The sequence below is a fragment of the Orycteropus afer genome, unplaced genomic scaffold (genome assembly GCF_000298275.1).
Source record: "Orycteropus afer afer isolate SDZICR_OR568_19922 unplaced genomic scaffold, OryAfe1.0 scaffold00366, whole genome shotgun sequence".
Lineage (NCBI taxonomy): Eukaryota > Metazoa > Chordata > Mammalia > Tubulidentata > Orycteropodidae > Orycteropus > Orycteropus afer.
In genome coordinates, this window is record NW_006921953.1 from 353,226 (window position 1) to 374,116 (window position 20,891).

The 20,891-nt window shown below is 43.2% G+C and overlaps 1 protein-coding gene across 1 annotated transcript in view; it reads left to right on the forward strand.

The window, feature by feature from the left end:
- CDHR2 (cadherin related family member 2) overlaps window positions 1-20,891 on the forward strand; it is a 115,750-nt gene that overhangs the window by 80,538 nt on the left and 14,321 nt on the right. Inside the window, exons 13-21 of the mRNA XM_007952978.1 lie at window positions 788-943; window positions 1,027-1,188; window positions 1,461-1,522; window positions 1,990-2,233; window positions 4,245-4,484; window positions 17,185-17,254; window positions 17,379-17,981; window positions 19,127-19,198; window positions 19,570-19,619. Coding sequence (XP_007951169.1) covers window positions 788-943; window positions 1,027-1,188; window positions 1,461-1,522; window positions 1,990-2,233; window positions 4,245-4,484; window positions 17,185-17,254; window positions 17,379-17,981; window positions 19,127-19,198; window positions 19,570-19,619 — 1,659 coding nt within the window. The remainder of the gene's footprint in view (window positions 1-787; window positions 944-1,026; window positions 1,189-1,460; window positions 1,523-1,989; window positions 2,234-4,244; window positions 4,485-17,184; window positions 17,255-17,378; window positions 17,982-19,126; window positions 19,199-19,569; window positions 19,620-20,891) is intronic.

Here is a 20,891-nt window from a genome sequence, read left to right on the forward strand (position 1 = left end):
CTTATTGGATGTGTGGTTTCCAAATCTTTCTCCCAATCTACAAGCTGTCTTTTCACTTTGTTGTTCTTTGATGAACAAAAGTACTTCATTTTTACAAGGTCTAATTTATGTATTCTGTCTTTGCTGTATGTACTTTATTTGTTGTATCTGATGATCTATTGTTAAAAATAGGTCCCAGAGCCTTATCCCTATATTTTCTTCTAAGACTTTTATAGTTTTAGTTTTCATATTCAGGTCCTTGGTTGTGGTTGGTTTCAAGTGGCAGGTGGTTTTGAATTGGTGGGTGGTGTTGAATGAGGAGTGGTGTTGAGTTAGCGGTTGGTGTTGAGTGGGTGGTTGGGGTTGAGTGGTGATGGTGCTGAGTTGCTGGTTGGTGTTGAATAGAAGGTGGTATGTGGTGGTGGGGTAATGTGGGGTGTTGGGCGGTATCTGGTGTTGGCATTGGGTGGTAGTGGGTGGTGAATGATGGTTGATAAGGAGGACTGATAGTGATACTTTATGGAAGTGAGTGGTACATGTCCAAGATCTGTCTCTCCAGCCCAGATTGGGGGCCCACAGTGTCTAGAGAAATCCTCCTCTGGTGAACCACATTTTCTGGGATTGGTGACCAGGCCTATCTCCTGGCACATCCTTCCTGCACACATGATCTTTTGAGAGTCTCCCTTTCATGAGACCTCAATGGGCAGGGCTTCCTGAGGCAGGAACCTGGGGCCAAAGGTTGGGGAAAAGATGCAGATGGATGCACTGCAGGGGGGTAGGTCCCTATTTAAATGGCCTACTTTCACAGGGCAGTAATGGCACCTTCCTGCTCTCCCTGAGCGGTCCTGATGCTGAAGCCTTCAGCATCTCCCCTGAGCGGGCTGCAGGCTCAGCAGAAGTGCAGGTGCTGGTAAAGATGTCTGCGTTGGTGGACTACGAGAGGCAGACAGTGATGCTGGTGCAGGTAAGGGCCTGGGAGCTTGGTCCCTAGTGAAGGGAGACCAGTGGTATTCTGTTCTCAGTGTGTTGCCTCTTCCCTGCCCATAGGTGGTGGCCACTGACTCAGTCAGCCAGAATTTTTCCATTGCCATGGTGACCATCCATGTCAGAGACATCAATGATCACCGGCCCACATTCTCACAGAGCCTTTATGTCCTTACTGTGCCAGAGCACAGTGCCAATGGCTCTGTGGTCACCAATAGCATCCATGTAAGTGATGTGGGACATAGCTGGGCCAGGCTGGGGACTGTGGGCCTGCCTGAGTTTCTGTTATCTGAAGTCACTGTGTCTCAGCAAGTACACATGCATGCATGAGTCTGTGCATAGGATGTGTGTGTGTGTGTGTCTTTGTGTGGATCTGTGTTGTCTCAAGGGGGTTCTTTCTTTGTGTCAGAAAGCATAACACCTCTCTCCCCAGTAACTGGAGTGTTGGCAGCAAATGCCATTGCCTTCAAAGAGTGCCCCCTATCTCTCTGTCTCAGGTAATTGACCCTGACACGGGTGAGGGTGGCCACATCACCTATAGCCTGCTCCCAGGGAATGGGTAAGGCCTTGGGGTTGGAGGGCAGTGGGCAGGCAGGCGGGTTGGCAGGGCCCAGGCCCATCTTTTTATTTCACCACAAGGCTAGGGTTGCAGAAAAATACAGGATGCTCACTTCCATGTCAATTTCAGATAAATCTCAAATGATATTTTAGTATAAGTATGTTGCAAATATTACATGTTGTTATGTGCTGTCGAGTCAGCCCTGACTCATAGGGACCCCTCCTTGGGTTTCCGAGGCAGTATCACTACGGAAGTAGGATTGCCCAACCTTCCTTCCGAGGAGTGGCTGGTGGGTTTGAACCGCCAGCCTTCTGGTTAGCAGTCAAGTGCTTTTAGCCACTATGCTACCAGAGCTCCTAAATATTGCATGGGATATGCTAAATGTTTTTCATGGTTTATCTGAACTTCAAATGGAACTGAGAACGCTGCCTGTATTTTTATTTGTGAAACCTGGCAACCCTGGGCAGGGCGGACCTCTTCGAGGTGAACCCAAACAATGGGACTGTGACAGTGAGAAATGGCTACCTGCTGGATCGTGAGAAGCAGGCTGTGTACTACCTCACGCTGCAGGCCACGGATGGTGGGAACCTGTCAGACTCCACCACCTTACAGATAACCCTGTTGGACATCAATGACAAGATGCCTGTGATCAACGGCTTCTACAACATCTTTGTCCAGGAGGAACGAGAAAATGTCTCCGTGACCATCCAGGTGTGAGCCAGCCCGGGCAGGGTAGATGGGGCACAGCCAGGTCTGTAGTCATGCTGGTCCTGATACAAGCTAGGCTCTGCTATATAGCCCTGAGAAAGTCACTCAGTCTCTCCATTCCTTTTAGGAAGATGAGGACCATCATAGTACTTATTTGCAGAGGCATTGGGAATAATGAAATAATAGATATAAATCACTCAGCACAAGGCCTGGCACCAAGCAAAATCATCTTGCTTTTCTTTATTTATGACCCTGCTTCAGTCCAGAAAATATCTGAAGTGGCTTAGATTTAAAAAAATAAATAAATAAAATTAAAATGTGGGAAGAAACAAAGAAAAAGGGAAAATAAGAATGGCATTGTGACAGGGCACAGAGGTTGAGTTAGAACCCAGAGTCACACAATTGATATGGGTGAGCTGCAAATTTAGCTCTTAGCTTCTTAATGGCCACAGCAAAAAAGGAAATGAGATCAGTGACAGGTTCAAAAAGACTGTGAGACAAAAACCCATCTAGTGGCTCCAGAGAAAAACTTCCTTCCTAGGTTATGAGAACAAGAGAAGCTTTTCCCCTGGGTCATCTGAAAGGGAGACTTATGAGAAGTGGGAAACCAGACCCTCAGAATGACAGTCACATGATCACAGAGCCCTCTCATCCTTCTAGGTCTGTGCAGATAATAAAGCATGTTTCTGTCCCTGACCTCATTCCAGCCACTTGACCAGATTGTGAAGCAGATGCTCTAATTGTCCCCAATTACAGAGGGAGAGCACAGAGGCTCAGAGAAGTTAAGTGATTTTTCCATAGTTGCACAGCCAATAAATGGCATTATTGGAGCTGGAGCTCAGGCTTCTCTGGCCCTAAAACCTGGGTCTTACCCTTTTATCCTTCTCACCCTGGCCTTGTGGCAGGGAGTATTTCAGATCTGCTCCTTGGGAACTTAGTGCCCAGTGTGACACAGTGTGAGCCCTAAGAAGAGCTTGCCAAATTACCTGGCCTGAGGTACAGCACCAAGGTCTAAACAGATAGTCAGACTTTTGGAAAAATCAGCTTTGGCCTCCCACAAAGAAGGCATATAATGAACAAGAGCCCAACAGAACTAAACAGAAAGAGCTGCAAGTGGAGGGTGGGGTGCCTGTAGAAGAGGGGTAAAGAATGTGTTCCAAGTTAAATATCCCAGTTCTGCCTTCAAAGCCATATTTACTGAATAGCTATTGTACCCCAGGCCCTTTGCTGGGTCCAGGTCCTCAGAGATGAATCTGCTACAGTTCTTGCTATCAGGTGGCTTATAGTTGGGGGAAGGTACCAGAAAGTCATTCACTTTGTCACCTGTGCTTGTCAAAGTAGCCCAGGAGCTATGGAAGCTCAGAATAATCATGCAAAGGAGAGAGGACATTCTGGGTGAGAGAACAGCATGTGCAAAGGCCCAGTGGCATGGAAGAACTCATTGTGCCCTTGGTGCTAGGTTACCCCAAAGTCAAATCAAGCACATGTTCGGGGCTTTAGCAGGGTACACACATACACACGCACACACATATGCACACATACGCACATGCACACACACCTACACACCTTGGATGAAGCATCAGCTATTGTTTAAAATATAGCACCAAAGTAGACATCATGGGAAAATCAGAATTTTGTTAGACTTCACACTTACTTTATGGTATATATTAAATTTTAAAAGATTTGTGATATTCTGCTCTGACTCCTCCCTCCTCATGAATGTCAGCTCCACATGAAGCTATTTTGATCATCATAGCTCCCAGTGCCTGGAAAAGGTCCTGGCACGTGGTAGGTATGTAGCAACATTTGGAATAAATGAATGACTTCTCAGTGCCGAAGGCCTCAAAAAGCTCTTGCAAACTCCTGATATGACCCTCTTAGATGAGAGGCTGAGGCTGGGATACTGGCGAGCATCTGACTGGCTTCAGGCTCAAGTCAGTGGGCCAGTTGAAGGGAGATGCTGAGAGCCCAGAGGCTGCCTAATGCTGATGCCTGTCCCTGCCCTCCTGTACAGGCCCATGATGAGGACGAGCCTGGCACCGACAACAGCCGCTTATACTTCAGCCTGCTGCCTAGCTCCTACAGCCACAACTTCTCAGTGGACCCTGACACAGGGCTCCTCAGAAACCTGGAGCCCTTGGACCGAGAGGCCATTGACCCCAAACTGGGGGGCCGCATTGTGCTGACTGTGCGCGTGGCTGACAGTGGTGTGCCTGTTCTCAGCACTGAAGTCAATGTCACCATCAATGTCGAGGTAAGGCTGGACTCCACCATGGCGGGGCACTGGGATGGATCAACGGCCTGCTGGCCCTGTGTTGGGGCTCTCCCACAAAGGTGACCAGTTCTCCTCGGACTGAAGCCACATTTCTGCCCCTTACAGTGTGGCAGGTAAGAGGATCCTGGGGGTGATAACAGTATAAAGATGAAATGATTGAGTAATAGGAAGTACCTACAGTTTTGCCTGCCACATAGGAGGTACTCAGCAAGTGCTAGGTCTTATGATCATTCACAAGGTTCTACCCAGAACCATCCTGTCTCCCACCACCATCAAAGGGCAAAGAGAAGGGAAGAAAAATCAACATCTGTATTATCTACTAAGGAGCACTGATGGTATAATAGCTGCTAAACAAAAGTTTGGTAGTTCGAACCTGCCAGCCACTCCGTGGAAGAAAGATGGGGCAGTCTGTTTCCATAAAGATGTACAGCTGTAGAAATCCATTGGGGGTCTCTGTGAGTCAGAACTGATTCAGTGGCAGTGAGGTTGTTTAGTTGGTTTATAATGTTTACTATAGGAGCATTCTGCTGCTAACCAAAAGGTCAGTGGTCCAAACCCACCAGCCTCTCTGTGGAAGATGAAAGCAGTCTGCATCTGTGGGGGCAGTTCTACTCTGTCCTATAGGGTTGTTATGAGTCAAAATTGATTCAATGGCCATGTGTTTGGTTGGTTAAATTGCCTACTGCACACCTGGTCCTACAAATTATGGACTGTTGTTATTATCATTTTATTGATGAGGAAACTAAAGCACAGAGAGGTTCAGTAACTTGCCCAGAGTTATGGAGTGGGGTTCTAGTGCTACCACCTGCCCACAAGTCACCTTCTTCTGGAAAAGTGTAACAACTATGTTCTTCTACAATGTCTATGATGTGAATGGCATCTCCCAGGGGTAGGCAGTGTACAACCTATGCCACTTACAGAGCAGCCCTGTGCCCTCCTGGGTTGGATGTGCCCCTCTGCTACATGTATCAAAGAAAAAGAACACAGAAACAGACAAATTAGAAGTGTCTGTTGCTCTTAAGGGGCAGGGTGCAAAGACGAGAGAAAGCTGAGCTGAATTTATTGAGTGATCCACGTCCTTTCACCTCTGGAAGCCAGTCCTCACAAAAGCCTTGTGTGTGGGTTCTACCATCCCCATTTTGCAAATGAGGACACTGAGGTCTGGAGAAGTCAAACTCAAAGTCATGTGCAAGACAGAGATGGGGCCAACTTGGACTTAGAGCTGTGCTCTTAACCACACCTGTGAATTAGGATGACCTTGAGGATGCAACTGGTCATGTGTATGGAGCCAGTAACTCCATTCCAAGGAAATCGCCATCAGAGCGTGTATATATATCTAGTTAAAGCAGAGAAAGCTGTTTCCAAAGATGTTCATTCTAGTGTTATAATAGAAAAAGCTGAAAGCAGAAGTGTACATCTAGGATGTCACCCACCTGGGAGCCTCCTTTGGCCTGTGAGCAGACCTGGGGAAGGGCTGACACATGTAAGGTTACCCGCCCAAGTGCACATCAGTGTTAAGGGAGAAAGTGGGAGGCAAAGTTGTCTCTGTGCTGTGACAAGAGCTGCGAGTGCTCTGTTGGTGTGTGTGTGGGGGGGACCAAGGCAGAAAGGGAAGGTGAGATCTAAAGACAGCTGGTGTCTCAGAGCAGGTCTGGGTCCAAGCCCTCATAGATTACCAGAATCTGGCTCTGCCCTGTGCATAGAGCTAGTGTCTGGGGTCAGCTAGTGTCAGGGACAGGAGGAAGGCAGGGACCAGAAGACTCTAGGGCTGTGGGGCCTTTGTGGAAACATCACGGTAATAGTGCCAGTATAAGAAGTCTGATAAATAAGGAGTCGATCTGGGCCAGACAAAGACCCAGACAGGGACTCAGAACCACATTCCCAGCATTCCAGTTGCCACCAACTCCAACTCATGGCTACTTCATCTGTATCAGAATAGAACTGTGTTCTGTAGGGTTTGTTTGTTTTTCAACTTTTTATCATGATTTGGGTGAAAGTTTACGGAGCACATTCGTTTTCCTTCCACTGTCCCCACACATTTTGTTTTGTGACATTAATTGCAATCCCCACAATGTAACAGCTCTCTTCTCATTTCCTCCTTGTGGTGGTCTTTTCCTTGTCTCCTTCTTCCCTTTGCATTCCTACCTTCTGAGCTTTCTCCCTATGCAAATGCTGCCATTCTGATCTACCAGTGTTGGTTTTTCTAAGGAGTGCATCTCCGTGGTGTAATGGTTCACCTCAGAGACCTATCTGTTGTTCAACTGAAAGTTAAAACATGGCAATGAGTTCAATTCCAGGCCCAAAGGGTGACTAGAGGCCATAGTCTCAGGGGTTTCATCTGTATCTATCAGACCAGTAAGCTAGTCTTTTTTTTCTTTCCTTTTTTTAATGATTTTGAGTTTTGTTCCACATTTTCCTTTCACTCTCTCTGAGATCTCTAATTTTGATTCTTTTCCAGGTGGTAACCAGCCACTATCTAGTTCTTTTGGTCTCAGGGTCATATGGTCCACTAGTTCCTTGAGCTAATTGTTTCCATGTGTCTTTGATTTTCTTCACTCTACTTTGCTTCAGATGAAGAGAGACCAAAAATTACATCTTAGATGGCCATTCACAACAAAAGTAAGATCTAGAACAATGTTTTTGTATACTGTTATGCCAATTGACCTTGATGTCCCCCTGACCCTGGTCCCAACATTGCAGGCCCAGCAACTCACTCCCTATGGTGTTTGGTTGTGGCTAAGATGTTATCATAACTTTGCCCCCTGTTTTCTCTATTATATACACGGGCATTTTTATAGCATGTACAAATACAAATGTAGAAATATTATCTACCAAACCTACATATTGACATAAGGATATTCCCATTTGCCTACTCATATCTGATTATCTTGCCTGTCTATTTATGTATGGCATAGCTGTAGATTAATGTTTGTTACTACCTGTAATAGGAGCTCTGGTAGCATAGTGCCTTAAGGCACTTGACTGCTAACCAGAAGGCTGGCAGTTCAAACCCACCAGCCACTCCTCGGAAGGAAGGTTGGGCAATCTACTTCCGTAGTGATACTGCCTCGGAAACCCAAGGAGGGGTCGCTATGAGTCGGGTCCGGCTCGACGGCAAATAGCAACAACAACAACATTAGACCACTAGGGAGCTCTGGTAGTGTAGTGCCTAAGGCATTTGACTGCTAACCAGAAGGCTGGCTGTTCAAACCCATCAGCCACTCCTCGGAAGGAAGGTTGGGCAATCTACTTCCGTAGTGATACCACCTCGGAAACCCAAGGAGGGGTTGCTATGAGTCAGATCCAACTCGACAGCAGTGAGTTTTGTTTTATTAGACCAGTAAGCATGGTCTTTTTTATGATTTTGAGTTTTGGGGTTTTCCTCCCACATTTTTCTCCTACTCTATCTAGTATCTCCTATACTGATCCCTTTCTGAGTGTTCTACAGTGATAGTCGGGCACCATCTAGTTCTTCTGATCTCATGTAGGCTGATGTTCACATAGTGGACTAGTCCCTTAGACTAATTGTTTCCACGTGTCTTTGGTTTTCTTCATTTTTCTTTGCTCTAGTCAAGGAGAGATCAATTGTTACAACTTAGATGGCCACTTGCAAGCTTTTAATATCCTGCTTTTTTTTTTAAGGTACATATTTGTGATAGTTTATTTATTCTATTTTAAATTTTTATTGTAATTTGGGTGAAAGTTTACAGAAAAAATTCATTTTCCATACAGCAGTTCATACACATTTTGTCTTATGACATTGACTGCAATTTCCCACAATGTAACAGCTCTCTTCCCACTTCCTCCCCATAGTTATCTATTCCCTGAGTTCTTCCCTCCCATGCACTCCTGCCACCTGAGCAGCCTCTTTGTGCATACACTGCTTCTCTGTTCTCCCATGATTGATCTCTCAAGGAATATCTACCTGATATAAATGTTCAGCCCATATGCCTGTCTATTATTTGGCTGGAAGCCACAGGAGTTAGTTCAATTCCAGACCTGAAGGGCAGTTAGGGGCCATAGTCTCAAGGGTTTCACCAGGCTCTATCAGACCAGCAAACCTGGTCTTTTTTAATATATACATATATATTATATATTTCATATATAATTTTGATCTTTGTTCCACATTGTTCTCCTACTCTATTCAGGATCTGCTACCTAGATCCCCCACTGAGTGGTTGACAGTGGTAGCTGGGCACCATCTAGTTCTTCTGGTCTCATGGTCATATAAGCTGAGGATCACATGGTGTACCAGTCCCTTGGACTAATTGTTTCCATGTGTCTTTGGTTTTCTTCATTCTTCTTTGCTTTGGATGAGGAGAGACCCATCATTGCATCTAGATGGCCACTTGCAAGCTTTTAAGATCCCAGTTGCTATTCACCAAACTAGGAACTGGAACAATGTTTTTGTGTGGTATGTTATGCCAACTGAGCTTGATGTCCCCTGGGACTATGGTCTCGAGCCCACAGGTCCAACTACTCGCTCCCTCCAGGTAGCTGGCAGTAGCCAAGAAATTACCACAAACCTGTCCCTTGTCAGCTCTACTATATACCTGAGAATTCTTACACAACATACAAATACACTTGTAGAAACATTATCTGTCAACCCTCTACATAGTCATGGGCACACTCCCCCCTGCCTAGACATACCTGATTGTTCAGCCTGTCCACCATCTATCCACCTGTAGATCAATGTTTGCCATCACCGACAATACAGTACTGTATGTGCTAAAGGGCTTATCTTTGTTGTCTGTATCTCCCACGTACCTATGTCTTCCTTTTTCTCAATACCACCGTGGTGATCACTCACATTTGGTGTATTGCCCTTCACCCAAATCAGTATTTGTCTCTACCCATCTAGCAGTGTTCCCTCCCCTTCCCTCCCCTCCTACCCCTGGTAACCAACAAAGAAAGTTTCCTTCCATATATAAACATTTCCTTGACTTTTTACAATAATGAACTAATACAATATTTGTCTTTCAGTGATTGACTTATTTCACTCAGCATAATGTCCTTCAAGTTCACCCTATGTTATGCAGTGTTTTGCATATTCTACATTTTTCTTTAGTGTTGCATAGTATGTATGTACTATTGTTTGGTTATCCATTCTTCTGTTGATGGGCACCTAGGTTGTTTGTATCTTTTTGCTATTGTAAATAGTGCTGCGATGAACATGGCATGCATATATATGTTCTTGTCCTGGAATTGCTGGATCAAATGGTATTTCTAATTCCAACTTTTTAAGGAATCACTATGCTGTTTCCACAGTGGTTGTATTATTTGACAGTCCCACCAGCAGTGTATGAGCATCCCAATATCGCCACATCCTCTCAAGCATTTATTTTCTGTCTTGTTTAACTTTGCTGTTAGTGATCCTACCCCCCTTTTTTAAATGCATTTTATTGAAATATAATTTATGTGCAGTGAATTACACAAAACTAAAGTGACAAGGGTCAGTGCATTTTTTTTGCAGTGTTCCCCCCCTCCACTCCTGGCAGCCAACAAAGAAAGTTTCCCTCCATATGTAAACCTTTCCTTGTCCCTCCACAACAACGAACTAGTAACTATATTTATCCTTCTGTGATTGACTTATTTCACTCAGCATAATGTCCTCCAAGTTCATCCATATTATGCTGTGTTTTGCACTCTACATTATTTTTTAGTGCTGCATAGCATTCCATTATGTGTGTGTAGCATAATTTGTTTATCTATTCTTCCGCTACAAATCTTAGAGATAAGTCTCTTGCCAGATATGTAATTACCAGCAAATGTGAATTTGTTGCTGTCACTTTTGTTATGTGCTTTTTCATGGTGTTGATTTCTTTGTTCCATATAATTTTCTATGCTGAGCTTGTTTTGTTTATGAATCATGTTATCACTTCCTTCATTGCTATTGTTTTAGTATTTGCTGAATATTTATGCTGGTCCTCCTTTTTATTTTGATGTGAAGGTTTATCATTTTTCTTTGAGGTTACCCTGTGATTTATAGTTTTCCTCCCAGTTTGGAACAGTCCATTCTATCTTGTAGTTGTCTTGGTTTCCGTACCATCTACAAGTTCTGTAATGACAGTTTTGTCCCTCTTTTTGGTTTGTAGTTATCCTCATTTGTCAATTGATGTCTCTGGTTCCCTGTTTACAATCTTGTAGGCTTATTTACTTTGGATACTTCCATAACTGGGTTGTTTTCTGGGTTATACCATCATGTGTGTTAATGGTCAGTTGTTGGCTGTTGTTGCTTCTCTGTCCAAAGGGCTCCCTTTAGCATCTCTTGTAAGGTTGGTCTGGTTTTAACAAATTCCCTTAATTTCTGCTTATCTGGAAATGTCCTAATTTCACCATCATATTTGAGGGACAATTTTGCTAGGTACATAATTCTTGGATGGAAATTTTTCTCTTTCAGGGTTTTATATATACCATTCCATTGTCTTTTCACCTGACTGGTTTCTGTCGAGAAATCCGAGCTTAGCCTTATTGGTTGCCCCTTGTAGGTAACTTTTCGTTTTTCCCATGCTGCTCTCATGATTTTTTCTTTGTCTTTGGTTTTGGTAAGTTTGATGATGATGTGTCTTGGTGATTTTCTTTTGGGGTCTATCCTGTTTGGGGTTTGTTGGACTTCCTGAATGGATATATTCTCATCTTTCATCATACCAGGAAAATTCTCTTCCAAAAAATCTTTGACGATTTTCTCTGTCGTTTTATTTTTCTCTTCCTGCTCTGAAATTCTGATTACACATAGGTTATTCCTTTTGATGGTATCCCACATGAACCTTAGGCTTTCTTCATTTTGTTTTAATCTTTTTTCTGATTTATCCCTTTCCAAAGAAGTGTTCAGGTATTTGACTTAATCTCACTAATTCTGTCTTCCATTGATTCAATTCTACTCCTTTGCCCATTCAATGTCTTATCTATATCTGAAAATTTAGCATTAATCTTCTGGATTTCTGTGTGGAGACTTTGTATCATTTCTAATTTTTCATTTATTTTGTCATTTTATTCTTGTATTGTCTTTCAAAATTACTCTTGGGTTTCTCTGTGTTTTCCTTGGTCTGTCTCTCAATTCGTTGAAGACACCTAAATACAATTCTTTTAAATTCCTTATCAGGGAGTTCCAATGGTGAGTCTTCCTCAAGGATGTGTTTTGGGTCTGTATCATGGTCCCTGGTTTCTCCTCCTTTATCTTGCTTCTTTGTGTGGACTGTGATGCTCTGTTGTATCCAAGGCATTGTGATGTTTTTGTGTTTATATTTAATTGGTGATTGTATGTTGGAGTGACTTGCCCACAATTTTCATTTTCTTTGTTTTGTTTGTATGTTATCTACACAAGCAGGGTACTGTGCTCCTCTATTCACTAGTGGACAGCATTTATACACTCACCACCTGTCTCCTTTCCTGTTGTCAGCCTCTCATATATCCCTGCTGACCTTGGCAAACAGAGCCTGTTCTTAGGTCCCTGGAATCTGAATGAGAATGCTATCACTTTAAAATCCAAAATGGTTGCCACTTGTAAAGATTCAAAATGGTTGCACCCTTGGTCACTTTAAATATCCAAAATGGCCACCGCTTGTAAACACTCAAAATGTCTGTGCTCTCGGTCACTTTAAATACCCAAAATGGCTGCAACATGTAAACAACCAAAATGGCTGCACCCTCCAGCAGTGGAAAGTCAACAGCTCAGGTTGTCTCCCTCCTTGCTGTTTCCCTTCCTAGTAATAGGCCACCAGTGCAGTTGTCCCTGCAGCCCTGGGTGACCAGGGCTGATCTTTAGGTCAATTCTCAGGACCCAACGCCACTTGGAAATATTCAGGCTGTTGGTCCCATCAGAGTAGCTGACAGTCCGCAGCTCTGACTGTCTCTGTACTCACTGTTTTCCTTCAGGTTTTTCCACTAGTTGGTGCCTAATCCACTTCTGCATAGTTCCTTTCAAAGCTCAGGGCTCCAGGATTATCTTCTGTACCTCTGTCAACTGTTTTTTCTTCTCTTTGTTGAAGAGGCTCTGTGTCACTTGTCTGCCTATTCCTCCATCTTACTGGAAGTCTGATCCTGCCCCTTTTTGATCATCATTTGCTTGATATATTTTTTCCAACCTTTGATTTTTAGTTTATTTTTGTCTTTGTGTCTAAAGTGTATCTCTTGTAGACAACATATTGATAGGTCATGTTTTCTTATTCATTTCTCAGCTCTGTGTCTCTTGATTTTGCATCTAATCCACATACATTCATTGTAGTTATAGACAAATATGAATTTATTGCTGTCATTTTGATATGTTTGTATGTGTGTGTGTGTGTGTGTGTGGTATTACTGATTTCTTTGTTCCATATAATTTTCTGTGCTGAGCTCATATTGTTTATGATTTTTTTAAAAATCATTTCTTTAATTGGTATTGTTTGAGCATTTGCTAAATACTTGTGCCTTTCCCCATTTTTATTTAGATGAGAGCATTTATTAATTTCTTTGAGGTTGTCCTATGATTTATTATTTTCTCCCAACTTTAAAATAGTTAATTATATCTTGAAATATTCTTGACTTCCTCTCCATATATAAACCTTTACTTGACTTTTTACAATGATTAACTAATACAATATTTGTCTTTCTGTGATTGACTTATTTTATTCAGCATAATGTCCTCCAAGTTCACCCACATTTTGCAGTGTTTTGCATATTCTACATTATTCTTTAGTGTTGCATAGTATTCCATTGTATGTATGTACCATATAGTTTGGTTATCCAAGCTCTGTAACTACACTATTTGTTCCTTCTTTTTGCTTTGTAGCTGTTCTCATTTACCAATTGATGTCGGTGGATCCCTGTTTTCAGTCTTGTAAATTTATTTTACTTTGGATACTTCCATAAATGAGTTGGTTTCTGGGTTATATTGTCATGTGTGTTAATCATAGGTTGTTGTCTGCATTGTTGGTTCTCCGTCTGTAGGACTCCCTTTAGCATCTCATGTAAGATAGGTCTGAGTTTTACAAATTCCCTTAATTTCTGTTTTTCTGGAAATGTCCTAATTTCTCCATCATATTTGAAGGACAATTTTGCTAGGTATATAATTATTGGTTGGCAATTTTCTTCTTTCAAGGCTTCGTATATGTCATCCCATTGCCTTCTTTCCTGTATAGTTTTTGCTGAGAAATCAAAGTTTAGTCTTATTGGTTGCCCTTTTTAGGTAACTTTTAGTTTTTATCAAGTTGCTTTCAGGATTCTTTGTCTTTGGTTTTGGAAAGTTTGATTATGATCTGTCTTGTTGATTTTCTTTTGGCACCTATCCTGTTTGGAATTCATTGAATTTCTTGATTCATTTCTTGAATTCATTGCATATCTTTTTGTCTTTCATTATATTAGGGAAGTTCTCTTCCAAGAAACCTTTGACAATTTTCTCTGTAGTTTTATTTGTCTCTTTCTTTTGTGAAATACTGATCACACATGTTATTCCTCTTGATGGTGTCCCAAATAAATCTTAGGCTTTCTTCATTATTTTTGTTCTTTTTCTCATTGTTCTCTTAACAAAGTAGTATTGAGAGATTTGTCTTCAATCTCAAATTCTGCCTTCCATTAATTCAATTCTACTCATTTGCCCTTTCAATATATTGTCTATTTCTGAAATCTTAGTATTAATCTTCTGGATTTCTATTTGCTGTTTTTCTATTTGCTTCCTGATTTTTCATTTATTTTGTCAGTTTGTTCCTGTATTGTTTCCCAAAATGATTCTACAATTTTGCCTGTATTTTCCTTATTTTTTTCAGAGTTTTCCTTTATTTTGACAGTGTTTTTCTTGATCTGTCTCTCAATCTGTTGAAGGTACCAATATAATTCTTTTGAATTCTTCATCGAGTAGTTCCAATGCCACTTCTTTCTCAGGGAGGTTTTCTGCCTTTGTATTCTGGTCCCTCATTTGTACTAGTTGATCTTACTTCTTTGTTTTAACTGGGATTGTTAGTTGTCTCTGAGACATTGTGATGTCATTGTATTTATATTTAATTGGTGGTTTATGTTGGTGTGATTTGTCCAGGTTTTTTGTTTGTTTGTTTTATTTTCCTTTGATACATCCAAATGAGCAGGACTTGTGTGCTACTCTATTCAATAGTTTGGCAGCACTTAGGCAGTCACCACCTGTCTCCTAGTAGGTGTGATAAAGGATGAGAATGTGTGCATAAATTTCTGTTAGCTGTTTGTATAGAACAGCTAGGGTAGGTTGGGCTGGTATTGACCACTGTCCATCACTGATCAGTTGCTGCAGAAGTACGTAGTGGCCCTCACCCAGTAGGTGGGGTTGTAGGAGGTATGAATGTGGTTGTGTGGATACAGTTGTTGTCTCCCATCTTTCTAATCACCAGCCACCAGTATGGTTGTCCGTGCAGTTCTCAGCAAGTGGAGATGATTATCAGGTTGCTTCTCTAATTGGAATGTTGCTTGCAAATACTCAAAATGGCCACACCATCAAGCTAGTCAACAGTCCATAGCTGCTTGTTCTCTGCTTTCATTCAGTTTCTTCTACTAGTCAGTATTTGATCCACTTCTTTTTCCTTCCCTTTGAAGCTCAGGGTCCCAGGATTATCCTTTGTATCAACTGGTTTCTCATTCCTTTGCTGTAGAGCATCTCAGTAGCTTGTCTACTTATTCCACCATCTTGCCAGAACTCTCCATAGGGTTTTTAATGGATGGTTTTTCAAAAATAGATCACCAGATCTTTCTTCCAAGGTGTCTCTGGGTAGACTTGATCCTCCAAACTTTCAGTTAGCAGCCAGTGTGTTAGCTGTTTGCACCACTCCGGAACTCCTTTTCTGGGTGTGTGTGGGTGTGGGGGGGTACTCACTGCCATTGAGTTAATTCTGACTCGTAGTAACCCCCATTGGGTTTCTGATGCTGTAAATCTTTATGGAAGTAGATCACCTCATCTTCTTTCCATGGAGCGGCTGGTGGGTTTAAACCACTGAGCTTCTGGTTAGCAGCCAAATTCCTCATCCACTACACCACCAGAGTTCCTTTCTTTCAGGAAAGCAGTGTCAAAAACAGGTTCAAGCTGAGGTCAGAGGAACAAGGAGAAGGTGGGACTCATTGGTAGTGTATAACTAACTGCAGAGGTCCTGAGATATGTCTGTGAACCCAGGCTGGAGACCTGGGCAGGTCCTGTCCTCTCTTGAAGGCTGTTTCCTCATCTGTGAAATGGGTGCACAACTTCAACAAATAGTATTGTTGGAGGAGTCATGGGTAGAATGTACATGACTCAGTGCAGAGGAAATACTGGCTTCTCAGATTGGCTTTGTTGTTGTTAGCTATTGTCAATTAAGTCCCCAATTCATTGTAGTCCCATGCACAACAGAGTGAAACACTGCCTGGTCCTGCACCATCCCTATGATTGTTGCACATCAGATTGTTGTTATATATAGAGTTTTCATTGGCTGATTTTCAGAAGTAGATTGCCAGGCCTTTCTTCCTAGTTCATCTTAGTCTAGAAGCTCCATTGAAACCTTCTAACTATTTTAGCAACATGCAAGCCTCCATTGACAGAAGGGTGGTGGCTGTGCATGAGGTGCATTGGCCAGGAATTGTACCCAGGTCTTCCACATGGAAGGCAAGAATTCTACTGAGAGGCTGAACTAGTAGGTATGTCTATGAAGTGGGGTGTGTACCCAAGAACATGTATAGGGTTGGCAGACAATGGTCTATTAAGTTTATGTGTATGATTTGAATTCCCAGGTGTATAGTAGAGCTGACAAGAGGCAAGGTGGTAGTCACTGCTTGGTCACAGCCAGCTACCCAGAGGGACCGAGTAGTTGAACCTGTGGGCTCAGGACCATAGTCGCAGGGGACATCAAGCTCAATTGGCATAACATACTACACAAAAACATTGTTCCACCTCCTACTTTGGCAAGTAGAGACTGGGATCTTAAAAGCTTGCAAGCTGCCACCTAGATGCAACAACATCTAGATGTCTCTCCTTGTCCAGAGCAAAGAAGAATGAAGAAAACCAAAAATTCATGGATACAATCAGTCCTAGCAACTGGTACACCATCTGATCTGCAGCCTATATGACTATGAGACTAGAAGAACTAGATGGTGCCTGGCTATCACTGTCATCCACTTGGAAGGGGATCTATGTAGGAAATCCTTGATAGAGAGGGAGAGCAATGTGGACAGAACTCAAAATCATTTGGGGAGAAAAGAAAAGGGGGACCAGGTTTGCTGGTCCAATAGAGACTGGTGGAATCGCTGAGACTATGGCCCCTAGATGCCTGTCAGATCTGGAATTGAACCCACACCTGTGGCTTCCAGCCAAGCAAAAGACAGGCATATGAGTTGAACATTTACCTGAGATAGATACACTCCTTGGAGAGAACAATCATGGGAGAAAGAAGGGCTGCTTATGCACAGGGAGACAGTTCAGAGGGCAAGAGTGTATGGAGGGATGGACATAGGGAAGAGGTAATTTTCGGAAGGAAGTGAGAGGGGAGCTATTGCATTGTGGTAAATTGTGGTCAATGTCATGAGACAGAGTGTATGTGAACTGCTGTATGGAAAGTGAATTTGCTCTGTAAATCTTCACCAAATCACAATTAAAAAAAAAGAAAAAAAAGAATTCTAGCACTGAATCACCACTTCCCTCTCAGATTGGCTCTGGGGAGGGTTAACCTTGAGGTTTACCATTGTCCTTTGGGCTCAAGACTCTCTCTGTCTGCAGGACATCAATGATAACCTGCCTGTCTTCAACCAGTCCAGTTACTCCTTCTCAGTGAAGGAAAAAGATCCAGGTAAGTCCTCCCTGGCCACAATGTGTCCTCTGATTCTTCACAAGGAGGGTCTGTAGTACCAAAAGGAGGAGTTGGCAGTGGAGGCCTCTGATGGCCAGGGTCTTCTCTCTGTCTTCATCTACAGGAGCAGTGGTGGGTGTGGTGGTGGCCTGGGATGCAGACCAGACAGAAGCCAACAACCGTATCAGTTTCAGCCTGTTAGGAAGTGGCTCCAACAACTTCATGCTCCGAGGCTCACTGTTAAGTTCTGGGTTGGCTATGGGCCACCTCCAGCTGCCCAGGGATGTGAGTCTAGACAAAGAGACACAGGGCCCCTTCAATCTGATAGTGACTGCCATGGACCCAGACCCCCAGGCTGAGACAACAACAACTGTCCTTGTGACTGTGAAGGATGTGAATGATGAGCCACCTACCCTGGACCTGGCCTCACTTCAGGGCATCCGTGTGGCTGAAAATGGCTCACAATATGGCCTGGTGGCTCAGGTGATTGCTGAGGATGTGGACACCGATGCACAGCTGGAGATCCAACTTATGAATGTCATCTGTACCAAGGCAGGGGTTGATGTGGGCAGCCTGTGCCATGGCTGGTTCTCTGTGGTGGCCAATGGCTCTGTGTTCATCAATCAGAGTAAGGCCATTGACTATGAGGCCTGCGACCTGGTCACTCTCATTGTACGAGCCTACGACCTCATGACAGACTTCCGCTTCCAGGCCTACAGTGACAATGGTAAGGTGGTCAGGCCTGCAGGACTTGTCAGGCTGCAGTTCAGGGACAGTGTGAAAGAGCCCTGGGTTGGGACCCACAGGTCTGGTTTCAAATCAGCTTAGATTCTTGCTCAGCAGTATCATGAAACAAGTCATAATATCTCCCCCAGCTTCAGTTTCCCTGTATGTCAAGTGGAGTTAGGTAGTAGGTTGTTTGTGAAGATGAAAGGAGAATATACATGTAAATATGCATTTAATGCAGTGCCTGGCACACAGTAAGCACTTAATTGATGCTATTGTTTTGTGAGGTAGTGTAAAGGAAAGAGCACACTTCAGAGTCAGAGAGACCTGAGTTAATATCCCACCTCTGACACCAAATAACAATAAATCATCAGCTGCCATCAAGTTGACTCCAACTCATGGCAACCCCTGTGTGTCAGAATAGAATTATGTGCCATAGAATTTTTTTTCAAATATATAAAACGTTTTTATATTCTCTGAGTTTTTTCTTTTCCAATCTTTTATTTCAAGTTTTTACATGTATATTTCAATGATATCTATAGGTTTCTCAATGGCAGATATTCAGAAGTAGATCACCAGGCCTTTCTAGACACCTTTGGGTGGACTTGAACAACTATCGTTTTGATTAGTGATTGAATGCATTAACCATTTGTACCATCCAGGAACTCCAAATAACAATAGTAGCCATATTAACAACTAGTATATATTGAGTCCTTACCATAGCCAAGAATTATGCCAGGCACCTTGTAACCCTCTCACACAATCCGGGAGGTAGGTAGTCCCTATCCAATTTTATAGATGAGAAAAGTGAGGCACAGAGTAGGCAATTAAATAACCAGCTTACACAGCTAGCAAGTGTCAGTGTAATGTCATGGTCAGGTGGGACATATCTGGGCTGGGCTCAGTCCTGGTCCAGCACTTTCGTTGTGTGAACTTGAACAAGTTACCTGCTTTCTCTGAGGTCTGGGAATGATACTCCCTTCCACACAGGGCAGAGAAGTTGAGTGGACATCCTGGGGTCAAGAGCAGGGAAAGGGATCAGTATATATGCATGGGAAGGAGACTGCAGGGTGTGTGGTTGAATCCCAATCTCCCTGGTTCAGGTCTCTTTCCAGAACCCAAAGCCAATCCACTTTGTCCCCCTAGGAACCCTTCTCATCACCATTGAGGATGTGAATGACAATGCACCCTATTTTCTACCTGAGAATAAGACTTTTGGTAAGCAGCAACTATGCAATCCTCCCCCCACACACACGCATCCTGATTCACCAGGACCACCCTGGGGCAGTCCCTGCAGACCCTCCTCAGGTCCCAGGTGTGCTCTTAGAAATGGAGGAAGAGCTTCAATCCTGCTTCACTCCAGGGTTCCAACAGGAGGGGAAACCTAAGTTTCCACCCTAGCTCTGTGTCAACTCATGTCTGACCCTGGGCCATGTTCTCTGGGCCTCAGTTTCCCAATCTATACAATGGGAGTTAGATGATGTGCTAAATTAGGAATAGTTGCACTGGGGTCTCTAGGGTTGAGCCCTGAGCTGGGCTGGTGGGCACTGCCCCTGCCCTCACTAACCCCTTTCTGTCCACACCTATAGTGATTATTCCAGAACTTGTGATGCCAAACCAGCAAGTGGCTTCTGTCCAGGTAAGTCTTTGGCTCTACCTTTTGGTGGCTGACAGTCACATTAGCCTCAGGAGATACAGGGCTAAGGTTTTTGGGTCTTTCAGCCGCTCCCAATATGTTTTAACACTAGAAAGGAAATTTATTGGCTTCCACATATGAAAAGAAAACCCCAGAATAGAAATTACCACCTGCCTAAATGGTGTGATCAAACTTCATTAATTGTTAAATTCAGTATTCATAAAAATTTCATGAATATAAAAACCACTTGCAAGCCACATTTTTTTCTCACTACATTGGAGTTCTTGAGTGTTACAGAGAAAGCATAGCCAATTATAAATTAAATGAGTTCATTGTAGCTAAATTATTTCCATAGCAAAATTATAAAAATGCGTTTATGGTATTGGGTTTGGGTTTATTAGAGAGTGGCAGCTATGCTATTCAGGAGGTTAGCCCTCTCACACAACTTGGGAGCCTTTTCCTGTACTGCTACCTTTCTCTGGGACTCAGTTTCCCCTCCTGGGAAAAACCCAAACCCATTGCCATCAAGTCAGTTCCAACTCGTAGCAACCCCGTAGAACCAAGTAGAACTGTCCCATTGCATTTCCAAGGCTCTTTATGGGAGCAGACTGCCTCATCTTTCTCTTGTAAAGTGGCTGGTGGGTTCAAACTGCTGAACTTCCAGTTAGCACTGAGTGCTAAACCACTGTGCCACCAGAGCTCCTTCTCCTTCTGGACAAGAAGCTAGTAAATCAGATTCACTGGTGACACTAGTTCTCCACAGTTAGGACGAAGAGGCAGGGTGATCTCTGGGTTTCACCCATATGCTGTGGAAAGAGCAGAGGTATAGGAGGTTGACAGGCCTGGCCCTTCCCACTTAGAGCTGAGTGTGTCCTTGTGCAGGGCAGGGTCTCTCTGGAGCCTCCATTTCCTCTTTTAAAATGAAGATAGTAATTGTCCCTCTCTGGGTTTTCCAAGCAGTTCCTGGTGGTGCAACCAATTAAGCGCTACTGACTGAAAGGGTGATGGTTCAAACCCATCCAGAAGTACCTGAGAACGAAGTCCTGGCAATCTGTTTCTGAAAGGTTTCTTTGAAAACTCTATGAAGTGCATTTCTACTCTACACCTCCGCATACATGGGGGTCACCATGAGTCAGAATCAACTTGACAGCAACTGTTTATTTTATTTTTTATTTATTTTTTAAAATTTTATTTTGATTTGGGTGAAGATTTACAGAGCAAATTCACTTTTCATACAGCAGTTCACATATACTTTGTCTCATGTCATTGACCAAA